The sequence below is a fragment of the Benincasa hispida genome, chromosome 8, assembly GCF_027475165.1.
Source record: "Benincasa hispida cultivar pf3 chromosome 8, pf3_genome.v1.1, whole genome shotgun sequence".
NCBI classification, from domain to species: Eukaryota; Viridiplantae; Streptophyta; class Magnoliopsida; order Cucurbitales; family Cucurbitaceae; genus Benincasa; species Benincasa hispida.
Genome location: NC_143485.1, coordinates 18,506,337 through 18,524,029, shown reverse-complemented (window position 1 = coordinate 18,524,029; position 17,693 = coordinate 18,506,337). Strand labels below are relative to the sequence as shown.

The 17,693-nt window shown below is 32.4% G+C and overlaps 3 protein-coding genes and 1 pseudogene across 3 annotated transcripts; 2 read left to right on the top strand and 2 right to left on the bottom strand.

Moving 5' to 3' along the window:
* Positions 1–3,000: 3,000 nt before the first annotated feature.
* On the top strand, positions 3,001–5,874 carry LOC120082975 (UDP-glucose iridoid glucosyltransferase-like). The gene is made up of 2 exons (XM_039038433.2): positions 3,001–3,527; positions 4,863–5,874. Exons 1-2 carry the CDS (start codon positions 3,047–3,049, stop codon positions 5,744–5,746), a joined length of 1,365 nt encoding a protein of 454 aa, XP_038894361.1. The 5' UTR covers positions 3,001–3,046; the 3' UTR covers positions 5,747–5,874.
* A 2,475-nt stretch (positions 5,875–8,349) lies between these two features.
* Positions 8,350–11,674, top strand: LOC120082976 (UDP-glucose iridoid glucosyltransferase-like; annotated as a pseudogene).
* A 509-nt stretch (positions 11,675–12,183) lies between these two features.
* Positions 12,184–14,560, bottom strand: LOC120082977 (17.6 kDa class I heat shock protein-like). Its single transcript, XM_039038435.2, has one exon. The coding sequence runs from the start codon at positions 12,847–12,849 to the stop codon at positions 12,403–12,405; it is 447 nt and encodes a 148-aa protein (XP_038894363.1). The 5' UTR covers positions 12,850–14,560; the 3' UTR covers positions 12,184–12,402.
* On the bottom strand, positions 12,184–15,529 carry LOC120082428 (18.5 kDa class I heat shock protein-like). The gene has a single exon (XM_090316240.1). The coding sequence runs from the start codon at positions 15,093–15,095 to the stop codon at positions 14,613–14,615; it is 483 nt and encodes a 160-aa protein (XP_090172366.1). The 5' UTR covers positions 15,096–15,529; the 3' UTR covers positions 12,184–14,612.
* Between the last annotated feature and the right edge of the window lie 2,164 nt (positions 15,530–17,693).

Here is a 17,693-nt window from a genome sequence, read left to right as displayed (position 1 = left end):
TTATTGGCCGTTCGTTGTGTCCGTGTACGTTGGTTGTACCGGTCGTTGCGTTCGAGTGTGCTATTCTTGGATGCTTGTAGATTGATCAAGGGATTCGTGAAGAATGGTTATTCAAAGGTATGCATCTTCTATCCCTTGTTGATTTAACATGTTGTAATTTCGTTTTGTGCATGATCTGTTAGTTTTCATTTTAGACTGTGATTGATTGTTTTCAATTCGAATGGAATTTGGAACGATCCCTTCCGCTGCTCATGGTGTTTCCTCAAACTAATTAAATATTCCATATTAGTTTGGGCTGCATAACAAAACAATAAAAAAGAAGTTAGAAAAAATCTAGAAATAATTTAAATGTAGGAATAGAACTTGTTCGAATAAAGAAGTACCTATGTTACTTCTATGAAGTATGATATGGATGGAAAGTCCACAGGTTGCCAGATCAAAACACAATGAAACACCCTACCACCCACCAAACAACCAAAAGTTAGAAACTTCATAATATGAAAATAACATAACGAAAATTTAGAAAGGAAGGAAGGAGAAACCAAAGTTAAACCACTCACCGGATTGACAAAATAATTCTTGGACAATGGGGACTCTCAGCAAATGGATAGTGGACCAATATTGTTATATAGGAAAAGTGAAGGGAGGGGTGGTTGTTAAACATTAGTAATAACCCCAAATAAATCAGAATACATAAAACGGAGTGTGACCAGCCTCAAAATATTAAATTTACATCATGGGTAAATGAACTCAAATCCAATTAATAAATTTGTTGAGTCATTAATGAAGTGGTTGAATGGGAAGTGAAAATACACAAGTGGAATAAAATCAGCAAACAATCAGAACAGTCATTAATAAAGTTGGTGGGCAGTTTAATAAATAAAATAATTAATAATGCAAAATATTGACAACGTGCAAAAAAATATTTAATAGGACTAACACAATTGAGAATTCACCGAGCCATTAGAATTAGAACAATGCAGGATAATAGATTGAGGAAAAGGTCGAAAATCAAAACAAGCCATGAAAATGAAATTTTCATGAGAAAGATTGAAAATCAAAACAAGACACAGAACAAAGAATCAATAGATTGCATGTTTAGAAAAAAATTAAACAAGGCATGGAAAATCAAAACAAGACATGAAATTGAAAATTTTAAGAGAAAGACACAAAACAAGACACAGGTTGAAAATCAAAACAAGACACGGAACAGAGAATCAATTGTTTACAACAATAAATCATGGCATGCAAAATCAAAACAAGGCATGAAATTGAAAATTTCAAGAGAAAGAAACAGAACACATATTGAAAATTAAAACAAGACACAGAACAAAGAATCAATAGGTTGCATGTTTAGAAAAAATAATCATGGTATGGAAAATCAAAACAATGCATGAAATTGAAAATTTCAAGAGAAAGACACAGAACATAGATTGAATCGGCTGAAGAAGACACAGAACAAAGAATCAATAGGTTACACGTTTAGAAAAATTAAACATGGCATGGAAAATCAAAACAAGACATGAAATTGGAAATTTTAAGAGAAAGACACAAAACAAGGCACGAATTGAAAATCAAAACAAGACACAGAACAGAGAATCAATAGGTTGCATGTTTAGAAAAATTAATCATGGTATGGAAAATCAAAACATGAAATTGAAATTTTCGAGAAAGACTCATCATTGGCCAATCTAGGGTTTAGAAAATGAACCCGAAGTAGACAATGTTCTCCCCCACTAAGCTGCAATTTTTCCAACCAGTCCCTGTCATGCATTCGAAGATCAATGACCGAAGTAACACCGAGGACTAAAAACAAACCGTACAACGGGTTATGGGTGAGCAGAGGACCGTCAAAGCGACAAGGACATGGTTGAAGACAAGATTGAAGCGGCAAGGGGAAAGGGAAATCACCAAATTTATGAGAAAATAACAGATCTGTGAAGAAAACAACAGATTTGAAGAATGGAGAAGAAAATCGAGACTAAGATTTGTTGAGAGAGAAGAGGGTTGCCAAACCTGGGAGGAAAGAGCTAGGGTTTTAGAGGACGATTGAGAGAGACGTGAGAGAGAGGATTGTATGATACGTGTGAAGTTGAAGGAAAATGAAACGGTGACATACGATACGCGTGAACAAAGAAGATAAAACGATGACTACGAAACACGTGAGGAAAATGAAACGGTGAGATACGAAATGCGTGAAGGAAAATGGCCCCAAACAATTGTACTCGGTGAGATGGGATATTGAACCCCTAAACACTGAAATGATATATCAACCTATGTCATATCATCTCATGTTGGGCCCCCAAACAGTCCCTTAGTGAGATTTCTTACCTGTGTATATTAGGAAGTCAATCTAAAATCAAATTTACATATGAATTATAAAGACTTAATCATTACATAATAAAAGTTAACACTTAATTTTGATGAAAAGTCTTATGATAGGACTAAATTATCATTACAAATTTAAGGTACATCAAATAAAACATTAATTATTTATTAAAGTTCAAGAATTAAATTATTACAAATATGAAGGTATAAGGACTAAATCGTTACGAATTAAAATTCATTAACTAAGGACTAGTTTGATAACCATATGGTTTTGGTTTTTTGTTTTTAAAAATTAAGTCTATAAACACTACTTCCACCTTTAGATTTCTTTCTTTGGTATCTACTTTTTATCGATATTTAAAAAACCAAGTCAAATTCTGAAAACTAAAAAAAATAATTTTTTTTAATTTAACCATTGTACTTCAGAAAAATGCAAATTATTATAAGAAACAGAAAGAAAATAAGTTTAATTTTCTAAAACTAAAAACAAAAAAGAAAATAGTTATCAAACCGACTTGGCTTATAATATTCTACAAGACAATTCTTTTGTCAGCAAAAGTAAATAAGAACAAGAACAAAGAAACAAAACACCCGGCCTTTAGTGGTTTAGGTTGTGGCAGCCGGCAGACCACTCATAATATTATTATTATTCCACAGAGCTCTATTATTAATAACCAAACTTTTTTGGTTTTCTTCTACTTGATTTGTGAGTACAGAAATGGAGAAAGAGAAACCATTTGGAGAAGTAAAAAAACGGCGGCGTTTAATACTGGTGCCATGTCCATACCAAGGCCATATTAACCCAATGCTTCATCTAGCAACATTCCTACACCAAAGTGGCTTCTCTATAACCATTGCTCACACATTCTTCAATTCCCTAATCCCTAATCGTCACCCCGACTTCACCTTCCTCCGCCTCAACGACCGCCTCTCCGATGACTTAGTCGCATCTTCGGATTTGGTGTCCGTTTTGTTCGCCATCAACGATAATTGCAAAGCTAGCTTGGAGGAAGCTATGGCCACCACGGTCCGGGATGTTGCGTGTATAATACACGACGAGCTCATGTACTTTTGTGAAGCGGTGGCTAGCTGTTTTGGGGTTCGGAGTTTGGTGGTTCGGACGACCAGTGCGGCGGCGTGTATTAGTCGCTTGGCCATTGTGCAACTTCAGGCGGAGGGTCGCCTTCCTCTACTTCAAGGTATGGAATATATTGTGTATGTTCTGCTCCTCTTCTATTTAATATTTGTTCTTGTTTTTTTTATCTTTTAACATTTCTATTTCAAATTGGTATAAATTTTCTTTTCAAAATGTAATTATATATTTTTTTACATGTAATTATATTTTTATTCTTGAACTTTAAACTTAAGGGACGTTTGAAGCAATGAATTAGTTATTATAGTCCTATGTGATTATAGTTAGGTTATAATAGTTTGTATTTGAGGTGTAGATTATTTTAGTTTGGGTTATAATAGTATGTGTTTGAGATGTAAACTATTTTAGTTTGAGAAGGACATAGTAAACACTGTAGCAAATAATAAAAAAATGATTTGACGGTAGCTAATTGGAGGTTTTGAAATAGTTTTAATTGGAGATTTTGAAATAATTTTTATTGCAGCAAGAGGTGGTTATTATATTTTAATGATAACCCTTGTCCCAATCCCTTAAAGTTTATTTGGTCTCTTGTATTTTACAATACTACATTTTTACTATTGAGTTTCGAGTTTTGTTTCTACATAGTTTATAAATTTCAAGATTTACATTTTTATACCTTTGGGGTATTTGACCCACCAACTTCCTAAGTTGGTGTAAACAACTCAACTCCAATAGTAAAACTATTGAAAAGTTTACACATTTATTGGGTAATTTTATTTTTCTCTTTTTCTACTTTTACATTTGTTGAAAATTTTCATATTTCCATCTATCTCTACTTTGCACATTTATTGAGTAACTCAATATTTATCGAGTAATTTTTAATTTCTCATGTGACAAATTATGAATAGGCAATAGGATGGGATGTACCTAAGTATTTTTCGAGTATATACTAGGATGTATCTAAGTATTTTTCATCGTTACTTCCATAAAAGTTTAGGGTCTAAAAGTACATAAAGAAATCAATACAGATTTATCAAGAGGAAAACTTTAAAGAATCAATTTGTAAAACTATTTTTAGAAGTGGAAAGACCTAACATTTAATTTTTATAAGATAAATAATGACACATTTAGTTCAACTTTTCAAGTGTAATTTTAAAAATAAATCATTTTGTATAAAATTGAAGAGTTTGACATCCACCCAAAATAGCTTTTTAAATACTTTTAAAGTTTATTTTACACAGTTTTTATTAAAAGAGTTTAAATAAATGGTCAATCTGAATATGTCTTAAGTTGTTTCTCTTATTATCAATTAATTTTGAGATAGAATTATATCTTTATCTAATATGGTTACAAAATTGGATTCCATTTAAGAATGGTGAACCCAAAGAAGTATTATCTTAATAAAATAAACTCTCAAATTTTGCACTATTATATTGAACAGTGTCCATGGAAGAAGAGGTACCAAATCTCCATCCTTTGAGATTCAGAGACTTGCCACTCTCAGCCATTTCAGATATCTCAAAAATGGCACAAATAATCCTCAACATGTACACTGTAACCACTTCTTCAGCTGTGATTTGGAACACAATCCCATTTCTTGAACCATCTGAACTCACCCAAATCAAAACCAAATTTTGCAACAAAATCCCTATCTTCCCAATTGCCCCAATCCACAAGATTTCCCCAACTTCATCCTCTTCAAGTTTGCTCAAAGAAGACTCAACCTGCCTCTCATGGCTCCACAAACAACCTCCAAATTCAGTCATCTATGTCAGCTTGGGCAGCATTGCCCTCTTATCAAACCAGGAACTTCAAGAGATGGCTTGGGGCTTGGCTAATAGCAATCAACCCTTCTTGTGGGTCGTTCGCCCCGGGTCCGTTCGAGGCTCGGATGGGCTCGAATTCGTCTTGAAGGAGTTCCAAGAGAAGGTTGGAGATAGAGGGTGCATTGTGGAATGGGCTCCACAAAATGAAGTGTTGGGTCATAGAGCTGTTGGGGGATTTTGGAGCCATTGTGGTTGGAATTCTACACTTGAGAGCTTGAGTGAGGGTGTTCCAATGTTATGTAGGCCTTATTCAGGGGATCAAAGAGTGAATTCAAGGTATATTAGTTGTGTTTGGAGAGTGGGGTTGGCTTTGGAAGATCATGAGTTGAAAAGGAAGGAAGTGGAAATGGGTATAAGAAAATTGATGGTGGAAGAAGAAGGGAGGCAGATGAGAGAAACAGCAATGAATTTCAAGAGAAGAATTGAAGATTGTTTAAGGAAAGATGGGTCTTCTTCTTGTAGCTTGAAAGAGCTTGTTGATTTCATTATGTCTTTTTAGATCAGATTAACCTAATTGGTTAGCTCTCCTTTTTGAAATAAATTTCCTTGGGGGTAAAATTGGAATGAAAATTTACTGCTATTTTAAGTGATATTGTTGAAAACTAAATAAAGCTCTATTTAACCTAACTGTGTGATGTGGTTTTTGTTTGAAACTCATATTTCTTTGAACAATTTCCCTGGTATGAATATTAATTATTTGAAATGTAAATATAAGAGAACAATAATGTTTGTCTTTGAATATGTTCGATAATTAATGTCTAATTAAAAATTTGTTTGGTAAGTTTTGTAGTTGAGATTCTAAATAATATGTGTATTAAACCAAATTTAAATTTAAAAAGCTTGTTTGAACAATTGTCGAAAATCTTATTTGAATAAAAAAAATCTATAATATCAACCAAATAAAATCAATATATGTATTGTATGGAAATAAAAATAAAATTATTGAGTTAAATACAAGAAGATAAAGAGTAACTTAACCCATGGTGGGTTAGATGGATCCTCTCTAAAGGAAGAAATCTCATATAAATTGAGTTAGGGATATTGAATATCTCTCTAAGGGGTTGTTTGGAGTGCTGAGATGATATTAGATATGAGGAGTTCTGATGTCTGGAGAGCTTTGATCGAGTATAAACGATCGAGTATGTTCAAGCACTGAGACGATATATGGTACACGGAAGAAAAATGACGGTGAGATACGAAACACATTCCGAAAATGGGCCCACAAACAATTAAAATTGGTGAGATAAGATGATGAGTCTCCAAACACTAGAATGATATAGGATGTGAGGATATACCCTCTCATGTTGGGCCCCCAAACACCCCCTAAGAGAAGTCAAACTATCAGAGGTTAATGGACCCAAAGGAATGACCCGTGGAAGTTTCCTTGTTGCAGAGCCACCCGTCCCCTCCGAATTCGACTTTGTAGCTTTCATTTGGAATGAAATATATATCGACAGGGTCAAATAACACATCAACTCTAGGATCTAAAGCTTGGTTGTTCTCCATGAGCAAAAACAAACTAGATAGAAAATTTACCTTAAGAACGACGAGTGGAAGTTGGAATAGGAGATGTCAATGGAGATATGGCAAGCTAAGACTAATATAAGGAAGATTGGCACGAAAACAAAAGATATTGGCAAAGTAGAAAAGTGAGCTCGCATATGCTAATTTAGTATAGACTTAGTGGTTTACGTTAAGATAATCTATAGAGGTCAAGGCCAAAGACAAGAGTGTGTTGGATATATATAGTGAAAGAAAGTGAAGGTTTGGTGAAGATTTGAAACATAAAATGAATTTAATTGTGTAGATTAAATTTATTGTTTAGAAACTTTCAAATCGGATTGAAACTTCAAATTAAAATGATGTTTTATGTACAAATTAACATGTACGAAAGTTAAATTTGTAGTTTCTTCAATTTGAATGAGTTATGTTTGATTTTTGTCAAATAACAATTCAATTGAGTTAAATTTGACAAATATTTCAATTTTTTTATTTATTTGATTCTATTTTGTATTTTAGGGAGTTACTAAGTTGCTAGCCTATATATAGCAACTTGATTCTTGATTTGTAGCATCTCATTCAGAAGTGAAAAGTTCTCTTCTTTTTTTTTTCTTTCTTTTGTTCTTGAGTTGAGTTGAGAGCTAGTATCCAAGAGTTCTGTCAGATCCTAGTAGTTCGAGGTTACAGTTCTACCAGTGTTAGTCGTTGTATCTTGCTGAGACGATTGTTGTAGTCCGCTTGCAGCCTGTGCAAAGCGAATAATTTTCTTCAAGATAGCATTTATCAGAAGCATGCCTCGACTACGTTTTGGAGTCTCCAAAGATTTTGATGTTCTTTCAAGTATTTGGTTATTTTCATATCTAAGTTTTATTACATCATCTGGCTTAAGTTTGAGTTTGAATACTATACAATTATTTCAAGTTGAGGTGCATTTAGTTTTCTAATATATTCAGTTAATATATATTCTATTTTCCCCAACAATCTGAAGACAATAAGTATTTAAATTGATGGCTGCAAACTCCTCCACCAATATTTTTACTTCTGTCGTGATGGGATCGCCCATTGCCAAACCTCATACTTTAAAACCAGATAAGATCAAAGAAGACAATTTAAAGAGGTAGCAACAGAAGATGATTTTTTATCTCACCACACTAAATCGTGCTAAAATTTTGAAGGAAAGATTGCCCAATTACCCCAACCCGAAGCTGCCACTCCTAAAATGAAAGTTGTGAAGCAAGCATGAATGCATTTGGACTTCCTATATCGTAATTATATACTTAGTAGTATTGAGAACACTTTGTATAATGTCTATTGCAATGCCTACGTTACATCAAAAGTATTGTGGGGGTCATTAAACAAGAAGTACAAGCTGGAAGATGCTAGTACTAAGAAATTTCTTGTGGAAAATTCTTAGATTATAAGATGATTGATACCAAGTTGGTAGTCAATCAAATGGAAGAATTGTAAATTATCATTAGTGATTTGCGAAGTGAATGATTGGACATCAGTGAGCTATTCTAAATTGCTGTTGTGATTGAGAAGCTGCCTTCTTCCTATAAGGACTTCAAATGTTATCTCAAATACAAGCGAAAGGAGTTATCCATGGAGAACCTTGTGGTAAAACTCCATATAGAAGATGATAACAGAAAAGGAGATAAAACTCCACTAGAAGTTGAAGCCAAGGCTCACATTGTTGAAGCTTCAAAACATAAACCCAAGAAGTAAAATTTCAAAAAGCATCATGGCAAAAGAATGATCCTAGCAAGTGCATTCGAGGAAATTGTTGCATTTGTGATAAGAGTGGCCATACGATTGCAATGTGCAGACACAAGAAGGGACAAAGTTCCAAAATCAAGCGAATGGCGTGGAAAATGACGATCGGGTTGCCATCATTTTTGAGGTAAATATGACTTAAGACACCAAAGGTTGGTGGATTGATACTGGTGTTACTAGATAAATTTGTAAGGACAAGTCATTGTTCATTACATATGAGAAGATAGATGGCAGCGATAAGTTGTTCATGGGAAATGCTTCAACTGTCTTTGTGGAAGGAAAAGAGATCTACTAAAATAGACTTCTAGAAAGATACTTACCCTCAATAATGTGTGGCATGTGCCAGAAATTCAAAAAAATCTAGTTTCAGGAATCCTACGTAACAAAAATGGGTTCAAGCTTGTATTTAAGTCAGATAAAGAAAAGGCTATTTAAGTAATGACATGTTCAAACTAAATGTACTGGCTCAAATGTGAAAGCATAATAATAATATCAATTCTTCTACTTATATTGTTGAGTTGTGTGATGTTTGGCATTCTAGATTGGGACATGTCAGTTATCATTCTTTAAATATAATGGTAAGCTTGCCGAATTTTAACATTGATAATAGGCACAAATGTGAAGTTTGTATTGAATCAAAGTTTACTAGAAAGTCATTTCCATGTGGAAAGAAGTAATGAGTTACTTGATTTAATCCACAATGATGTATGTGACATAAAAAGTACTACCATACGAGGTGGTAAGAGATACTTAGTCACATTCATCGATGATTCTCGTAAATATTACTATATTTATTTATTACATAGTAAATATGAAACCTTTAATATTTTTAAAACATATAAGGTAGGAGTTGAAATACAACTTGAGAAGAAAGTAAAGGTGCTTAGACCAGATAGAGGTGGTGAATATGAATCATCATCACGTTATGAATTCTGTGAAGTTAATGGTATAATCCATTAAACTATAATACCTTATACATCACAACAAAATGTTGTAGCTGAAAAAAAGAACCGAACTTTAAAGGACATGGTTAATTGCATGTCACATAGTTTAGGTTTACCTCACAATTTGTGGAAGGAGAGGGGAAGCTTTGCTGATAGAAAATTTTATGAACCTAATTTTGAGTTCAAAAAAGTTTACAACACATATGAACCTAATTTTGAATAAAAAGTTTCAAAACAAAAATAATAATCATAAAAGTAAATTATTTAGAGTTCAAAAAACTAAACCAAATATCCCACACATATGAACCTAATTTTGCACCCCAAATAGAGACATATGAACTCAGATCAAATAATTCTGTATCCAAACAGAGACATATGAACTCCATAGATATATGAATTTCACAAACATATGAACTCTCACATAATATCTCAACTCAACATCCTAGACAACCCTTAAAAGTTGTGATTGAATAACGACTTAAATGATGACTCAGTTAGTAACAATTGAGGAGCTTGAAGGTCACTTGAGAGTTGAACAATCATCCAAGTTTCAGTTATAAAATGAAAGATTTAGAGCTTGTTTTGTAGGCAACTCAGATTATGTTTTGTTTTCAGATTCACTAAATTTTGTGCGTTTAGTTGCCAATCTAGATTCGGTTTCCGAAAACTGTTTTCGATTTCTATGATTCAAACGGTGTAAATTTTGAAAACAATTTTTTTTTTTTATATTTTCAGTATATCTAGATTTTGAATTCAAATTTTTAAAATATAGAATTATATTTAAAATGATAAAAATAATAACAATTATATTACTTTTGTGTTATAAACTAAATTGTTTTTATTAAATTTAGAATACATAATATATATTGTACAATATTACCAAATAGTAATTATACAAAAATTTTAACCTAAAATAAGTTCAAAAATTAAATAGTAACGGTTTATATTCAAAATAGTAGCTAGTGAGTAACCAAATATATTTTCAATCACATTTCGAAAATTTATTTAAATTGAAATTTAATTTTTGAATCTACTATCAAACACATATCTGAAAATATGAAATACAACTTTAGTAAGAAACCATTGTATATCTAAGGAGACTCTAAAAAAACAACAAACTCTTTACTAATTGATTAAGTCATTGACAGTCCTGATTCAAGCATGAGCATAATTTAGGTTAAAATACAATTTTGATTATACTTTTGAGTTCCATACCATTTTAATGTACACTTCCTTTTGTCCTATTTTATTCGAATATTTTCCAAGTTTTCATAAATAATAAATTCTTAGAAATGCCAAAAGCAAAACGCCAATGAAGAGAGTACCAACCTCAAGGATAAAGTCGTCAATTCACAAGAGATGGTGGGTCAATATTCAATCGAATATTTTCTCAGATCTTCTTGTTCAATTCATTTCATTCCCAAAACTTTCGCATCTTCTTCTTCTTCCTTAAACTACTTCAATGGAGAGAGAGACAAAATCAGAGCCCAAATCGACGGCGTATAGTCTTGGTCCCATGTCCGTACCAAGGCCATATAACTCCAATGCTTCAACTCGGCAGTTTCCTCCACACCGTCGGCGGCTTCTCCATCACAATCGCTCACACTCGCTTCAACTCTCCTGATCCTTCTAACTTTCCACATTTCCAATTTGTTTATTTGGACGACAGAATCTCAGAGTACGAAACTATGGGATGTGGGCTAGCCAACAGCCAGCAACCATTCTTGTAGGTGGTTCAGCCAGGAGCAATTCGTGGCTCGGAGTGGCTCGAGGCATTGCCCAAGGGTTTTCAAGAGAAGGTTAGTGGGAGAGGATGTATTGTGAAATGGGCTCCTCAGAAACAAGTGTTGGCACATAGGGCTGTGGGGGGATTTTGGAGCCATTGTGGATGGAATTCAACAATGGAGAGTTTGAGTGAGGGAGTTCCTATGTTGTGCAGTCCATGTTTTGGGGATCAGAAAGTGAATGCAAGATATTTGAGCTATGTTTGGAGGGTGGGGATTCAATTGGAAAATGGGTTGGAGAGAGAAGAAATTGAAAATGGAATTAGAAGATTAATGGTGGGAGAAGAAAGTAAAGAGATAAGAGAGAGAAGCAAGAATTTCAAGGAGAGAATTGAAGCCTATGTTCAGGTAGAAGATCAGTGCTCCTCAAACACTTACTTGAGAGAGCTTATTAGCTTATTATGCTCATTTGATAATCCAAAGTAATTTTCTTAGATTTTCAATTTTGTTAAGAGCAAAAATAGCTTCAATTTTAATTACAACATCAATTATGGGGATGAAAAGTTTGAACCTCCAACCTATAAGAATAAGTGCATGCCAATTATTGACCTAAACTTCGACTATCAAAGTTTCTTTTATAACATGCATTTAATAACATACATTTTATGGCTCCAAAGTGTATTGATGTCTAATAGATTTATCAAATTTGTGTCTAGTAGATCTTTTAATTTTCAAATAGTCTAATAAGTATCTAAACTTCTAAATTAGTGTCCAATTGATCTTCGAAATATCTGAAAATTTATAAAAATGACTGATTTATTAGACATCAAATCGAACCTTGTGTAGAATAGATCATAAACATTATGAAATCCAAGGATTATTAGACAAATAAAAGTTTGGATAGACATACTTGAAAGATTCTTTAAAAACTTCACAGAATAAATAAACACAAAGCTTTAAACTAACACACAATTCTTTTTGTCAAACTTGGAATCTAAATAGAAAACCGTCACCTAATTTTATTGATATACGTTTACATTATAAGATAAACAAGAGAACCTACACATTTACAAAACCACAGCCACAGAAACATTTTATCAAACACATGGTGAGCAATCCCGACCTCGAAGTACAGTACAATCCACACACAAACAGATTCTCATCCTAAACAGAACATTAAAATTTAGATTCTTACTTGTGTACAGTGGCGAACTCTACTCCCCAGTAATCTCCACCACTCGGACATCGCGTCTGCTCCGATCATCTTCTTCTTTAGGAACAAACACCGTAAGAATCCCAAAATCCATAAACGCACTCAACTCCTCGATTTTCCCACTCTCCGGAATCTTGAATCTGCTAACGAAGCCGCCGCTCTCGGTGCTGATCTGAAGCATCCGATCATCCTGAAGCTCGACGAGAACGTCTTCACTGCCGAAGCCGGGAAGTGAGGCTCTGACGACATGAGCGTTGGGTGTCTCAGTCCAGTCGAGATGAGTGTTGACGTTGCCTCCCCAAGAGAAGGGATCGGAGATTGAGGAAGGGAAAGGGAAACCGTGCCATAGGTCAAGAGGGAAGGGGAAATTTGGGAAGCGATTGAGGATGTTTGAAGGAGAAGTGCTGGAAATACGGCCGTCTTGGCCGGCGATTGGAATGATGGACATCGTGGGTGAGGATCTGAAAGCTCCGGCGAGATTGTGAGTGAAATTGAAGAGAAGAAGAGTGGAGATGGAGTTAAAAGGAAGCAATACTTGGTGGGGGTTGGAACAGACTCCAGCTTCTAGGACCTTCCAAGGCCTTCTGGTTTGGATAATGAATGGATTTGCCGTGGTGAAAAATCAAGGTAATGTGATTGAAAATTATTCATTACTTTTACGAATGGTAATATATATGGGTTTAAAAAATCTCTCCAACAACCATTTTGTCGCAATTATGATTTTAACTATAACAATTTAGATGGTGATATAAATAAAATGTTAAATTTTTGTAATTTAGGTCCATTTAGTAATTATTTTATTATTTTGTTTTTTTTTTTTTTAAATTAATTCTATACATACTACTCTCACAAACTAAAAAAAATATCTTAATTTGATAACTTTTTTTTTTTTTCGTTTTTTAAAATTAAGTTATGACACTATTTCCATTTTAAATTTCTTCCTTTGTTATTTATTTTTCATCAATAATTTGTTTTAAAAAAAACTAAATTTTGGAAACTAAAAAAAAATAACTTTCTAAATTTTCAAAAAAAAAAAAAAAAAAAAACCAAATCCATTTTTTTGGAATTTGACTAAAAATCATTATAAAAAAACAAAAAACAAAATAGTTATCAAATGGGATCCTAACGATTTAGTCTCACAAATTTGACAATTAGTTTATGAATCCATTTCCACAAGAAATTTCATTTAATCTTAATGATATTTTTCAGAGTAAAATATACTTTTAATTCTTGAAGTATGAAATTTTTGTCTATTTAGACTTTTCAAAATGAACACAGAAGGTTTGAGAAATATTAGACCATTAGTTGACTAAGAGTAAAATGATGTGATCTTAAAATGAAGAATTAGATAACTTATGTTGCTGTCATTATACTTTTCCATTGCAAAAATTTGGAAAGTGAATTTACGATAACGTTAATGAAAAGAGGATAGATAAAGACTCCTTCATTTAGATCTAAACTTGAACAAAGAAGAAAACTTCTATACTTTAATAGTGAAAGATTGAAATAGATGAGAAAAAAGAAAAATATAAGACCACAATTCTTCCATCATTAAGAAAAATAATATTAAATAAATAACATTTACCAAAATAATATTAAATAAATAACATTTACCAAATCAATTAATCAACTTATGATCATAAGAGCCTAAAAGACTATTTGAGAAGTTATAATGTAATCGAGATTTACAAATCAAGGACAAAATGAAAATAGAATCATAAAACGTAAAAAAATGATTGAGTTGAAAATACAAAATGAATAATGTTGTAAATTGGACACAAAATACTCGATCCAAATATAAATTTTAGAAATTCATTTCACCCAAATCGCACCTAAAAATATATTTTTGCTCTATCTTTTATGATAAGAAAAAAATAAAGTAGATGATAAAATTGTTACTGTTATCAAAATTTTGACACCAAAAATGTCTGATGATCCTTGAAAATTAAAACTATGCCCAACAAAAGAAAACACATCAGATTAAAAATTTTGCATTTAAATTTCATATTTCAAATTATTACCTTTTTACTTTTGATTTTTTTTTTCTTTTTATTCCTTCACTTTTAATTATGACATATCATTTCTTTAATATAAAAATTTTAACCTATCATTAAACACTCCCTTTCGATTCTTAAAAAAGAAAGAAAAGAAAAAGAAAAAAAAAAGCATTTTCACCCTATTAATTGATTAAAGGAGATAAATTCTCAATGTTTAGCCGGAAATCTCAACGGACTTCACATCCGCCTTCTTTTTTTCCGCCTTCGGCACCGTCACAGTAAGAACTCCGTTCTCCATTGATGCCCTAATTTCCTCCATTTTCGCATCCTCCGGCATCGTGAATCTCCTCTGAAACTTTCCACTGCTTCGCTCAATCCGATGCCACTTCTCGTTCTTATCCTCTTTCTCTACGCTCCGTTCGCCGCTAATCTGAATCACTTTTCCGTCTTCTATCTCCACTTTCACTTCCTCTTTCTTCAGTCCAGGCAAATCTGCTTTCAGAACATGAGCCTCCGGCGTCTCTTTCCAATCAACACGAGCGCTCACCATAGCTGAAGTTTCTCGAGCGATTTCGGGAAAGTGAGACGAAAATGAAGAAGGAAAGTGAAAATCGAATGGATCTGAGAGGTCGAAAGTGGCAAATGGATCGAAGACGCTGCTCTGTCGGCCACTGAAGAAGCTTGGAATCATCGACATCTTCTTAGGTTTAGTTTGAAGAAATTGAAATACGACTTGGAGGTTAATCGGAGATTTTAAATCGAGATTTGGAAGCGCTTCAATTGAACTCGAAGATTATTAGAGGAGAATTGTTGGTTTGGAATTTCTGATTGGTGAAGAAAGTGACTGAGGTGAGAATTTATAGCGACTGGCCGAAGATTCGAGATTTCTCTAGAAGTTTATTTCCGTTAAATTTTTTAAACACATTCATCTCCATATATTCGACGAAATGAATGTTCTTGTCTTTTCTGGTTAGTTTCGGAACGATATTAATATGTGACCTGGGTTATGATTGCGAATAGGCTTATTAACTACCGTTTTTTGTTTTTTGTTTTTTGTTTTTTTTCTTTTTTTAAGATGTCCAAATGAAAAATAACTACTTTGAAAAGAAATAAAAAGTGACATTATATTTGTATCAACATTTTGTGATTTATCGATTTGATTCTGAGAATCATCCGTACGCTATAATTTATAAGTTTTCTTAATCTCCAATCTATTATGCTCTATGATCTATGCTGTATACTTGTTACTCATCCTCGATGCTTTACGCTCTATGTCTATGCTTTATGCCATAAACTTACTACACGATTCTCGATGTTCACTACTCGATGTCTATACTCTACATTATATGCTTGGTTCAAAAGTTCACTTGATATTTGATGTTTTATGTCCTATGCTTGGTAGCTAACTCAATGGTGGATGCTCATAAAAACTCATAAAAAAGGGAAAAACAAGAAATAGATGAAGAAACTCAAAAAAAGAAATAGAAAAAAGGTTTAAATTCTTTACCCATCAATTTATATTCATAAACTTCATGAGTTATATTAATTTAAACCATGAACTAATAATTGTATCGATTTAAATTTTGAGCATTTATTAGTGTCTTAATTTACACCCTCTAATACACTTCGTTTTGAAAACCCCGTGTGAAACTTATAATTGTATTAATTAAACTCTCAAACTTTCATAAATAAATTAATTTAGACTCTTTGGCAGAATTTCATGGTCTATGCATTTCTTATAATCGTCTATTTTGTAAAACCGACATTTTTGAAAGTTCAAGATTTAAATTTGTTCAATTACTTAGTACTTTAGAATTTTAATGGATAGAACTCTCCAAACTTAAGGATACAAATTAATATTTGCCATAAATTTTAAAATTTGTACTATTAAAAAAAAATCCCAAACTAAGGTAAGATTAAAAAATCTAAAACAAATTATATATATTTAAAAAATATATATAAAAGATGAAAAAATAACTTAAAAGAACAAAAACAAAAAAAAAAAAAATGGTTTTATTAAATACCTCCAAATCACTTAAACTTTCAATTCAACATAATTCTAGCATGCTAACAAACGAAATTCAATGGCCACTCAAATAGTTCGACTAATGGCAACGCTTGTGACTAAGGTTGAGGAACGTTTGAACTATTTCCCGGTTTGTGTTTGTAAATCTTCAAACGTCTTTGTTAAGAATAATATGCTGAAATTAACTTTACATGTATGTTATAACTCTTTTTGTAAAGTCCTATATAAATACATCTTAGCTAGTTCATCAAATATACTATGAAATAAAATTACTTTTAACTACTACTTATCTATATTCTTCAAGATCTCTCCAAGATCGAATGATAAATCAACTTCTCCGTGGATGTAGGCTTTGTTGTTGTCGAACCACGTAAAAAACATGTGTTCTTCTTCTTCTCCCTCTCTTTACACTTGCATTGTTGAATCTTCATCTTCTTCCTCAATTTTTTTCTTGTCAAGCCAAACGGATAGCATCTTCCCTTCATTTTCTTTTTCATCCTACTCTGGCTCATGTTTTATCTCGCTCTCACTCAGGTACTACTTTCTTTCTTGAATTCGGGTTCTAATTGATCTATGATTTCATTGATTAATTCATTTCTCACTCTCCATCCCACTCTTGCTCTAGCTCATGTCTTTTATCTCTCTCTCCAACTCTTACTATCTGGCCTCCAAAACCATATAAGTTTGGTACTTCTCACTCTAGTTTAAGATTGCATAGTGATTATTGTTTCTTTAAAATTAAAAAAAAAAATGTATATTATTGATTATATAGATTTTTATGTAATTAAATATTTTGTCTATATAGAAGCTTCTAAAATTTTAATTATTAAATAAAATAAGTAAAAAAAAAAAGTGAACAAAGTATCATAAAATAGATTAGAAATATAAAAGAGTGTTATGGTAATCATTCCAAGTTCATTCTCATTATACTAAAAAGTAAACATCAACCGATGGATTTCTAATTGTGATTCAACTCAATCTCATTAAAAATTGGTAAACATAATGAAATGTAGTTAGATTACCATTGTAACTCATTCTCTTTATAGCACAATCCGATTATGATTGCATCCTAAATTTCAAATGAATAGGTAAACGAGGCCTCAATTCATTTTCATTTTCAAACAGTCGGGAATTAATAAGACAAAAAAAATTACCTTATTTTTGCAAAATACTTTTTGTCCAACCTGTTTTTGCTAATTGTTTTGAAAACAAACTTATTTTTCCACTTAATCCCATAAAAAGTTTGTTGCTCTGTTTCTTTCTTTCTTT

What these genes read in the sequence shown, in the direction of transcription:
- LOC120082975 (XM_039038433.2), top strand. Translation starts at nt 3,047, where the DNA reads ATGGAGAAAGAGAAACCATTTGGAGAAGTAAAAAAACGGCGGCGTTTA. An exon ending in TCGCCTTCCTCTACTTCAAG is followed by an intron (nt 3,528 to 4,862) that starts GTATGGAATATA and finishes TATATTGAACAG; the next exon opens with TGTCCATGGAAGAAGAGGTA.
- LOC120082977 (XM_039038435.2), bottom strand. Translation starts at nt 12,849, where the DNA reads ATGTCCATCATTCCAATCGCCGGCCAAGACGGCCGTATTTCCAGCACT.
- LOC120082428 (XM_090316240.1), bottom strand. Translation starts at nt 15,095, where the DNA reads ATGTCGATGATTCCAAGCTTCTTCAGTGGCCGACAGAGCAGCGTCTTC.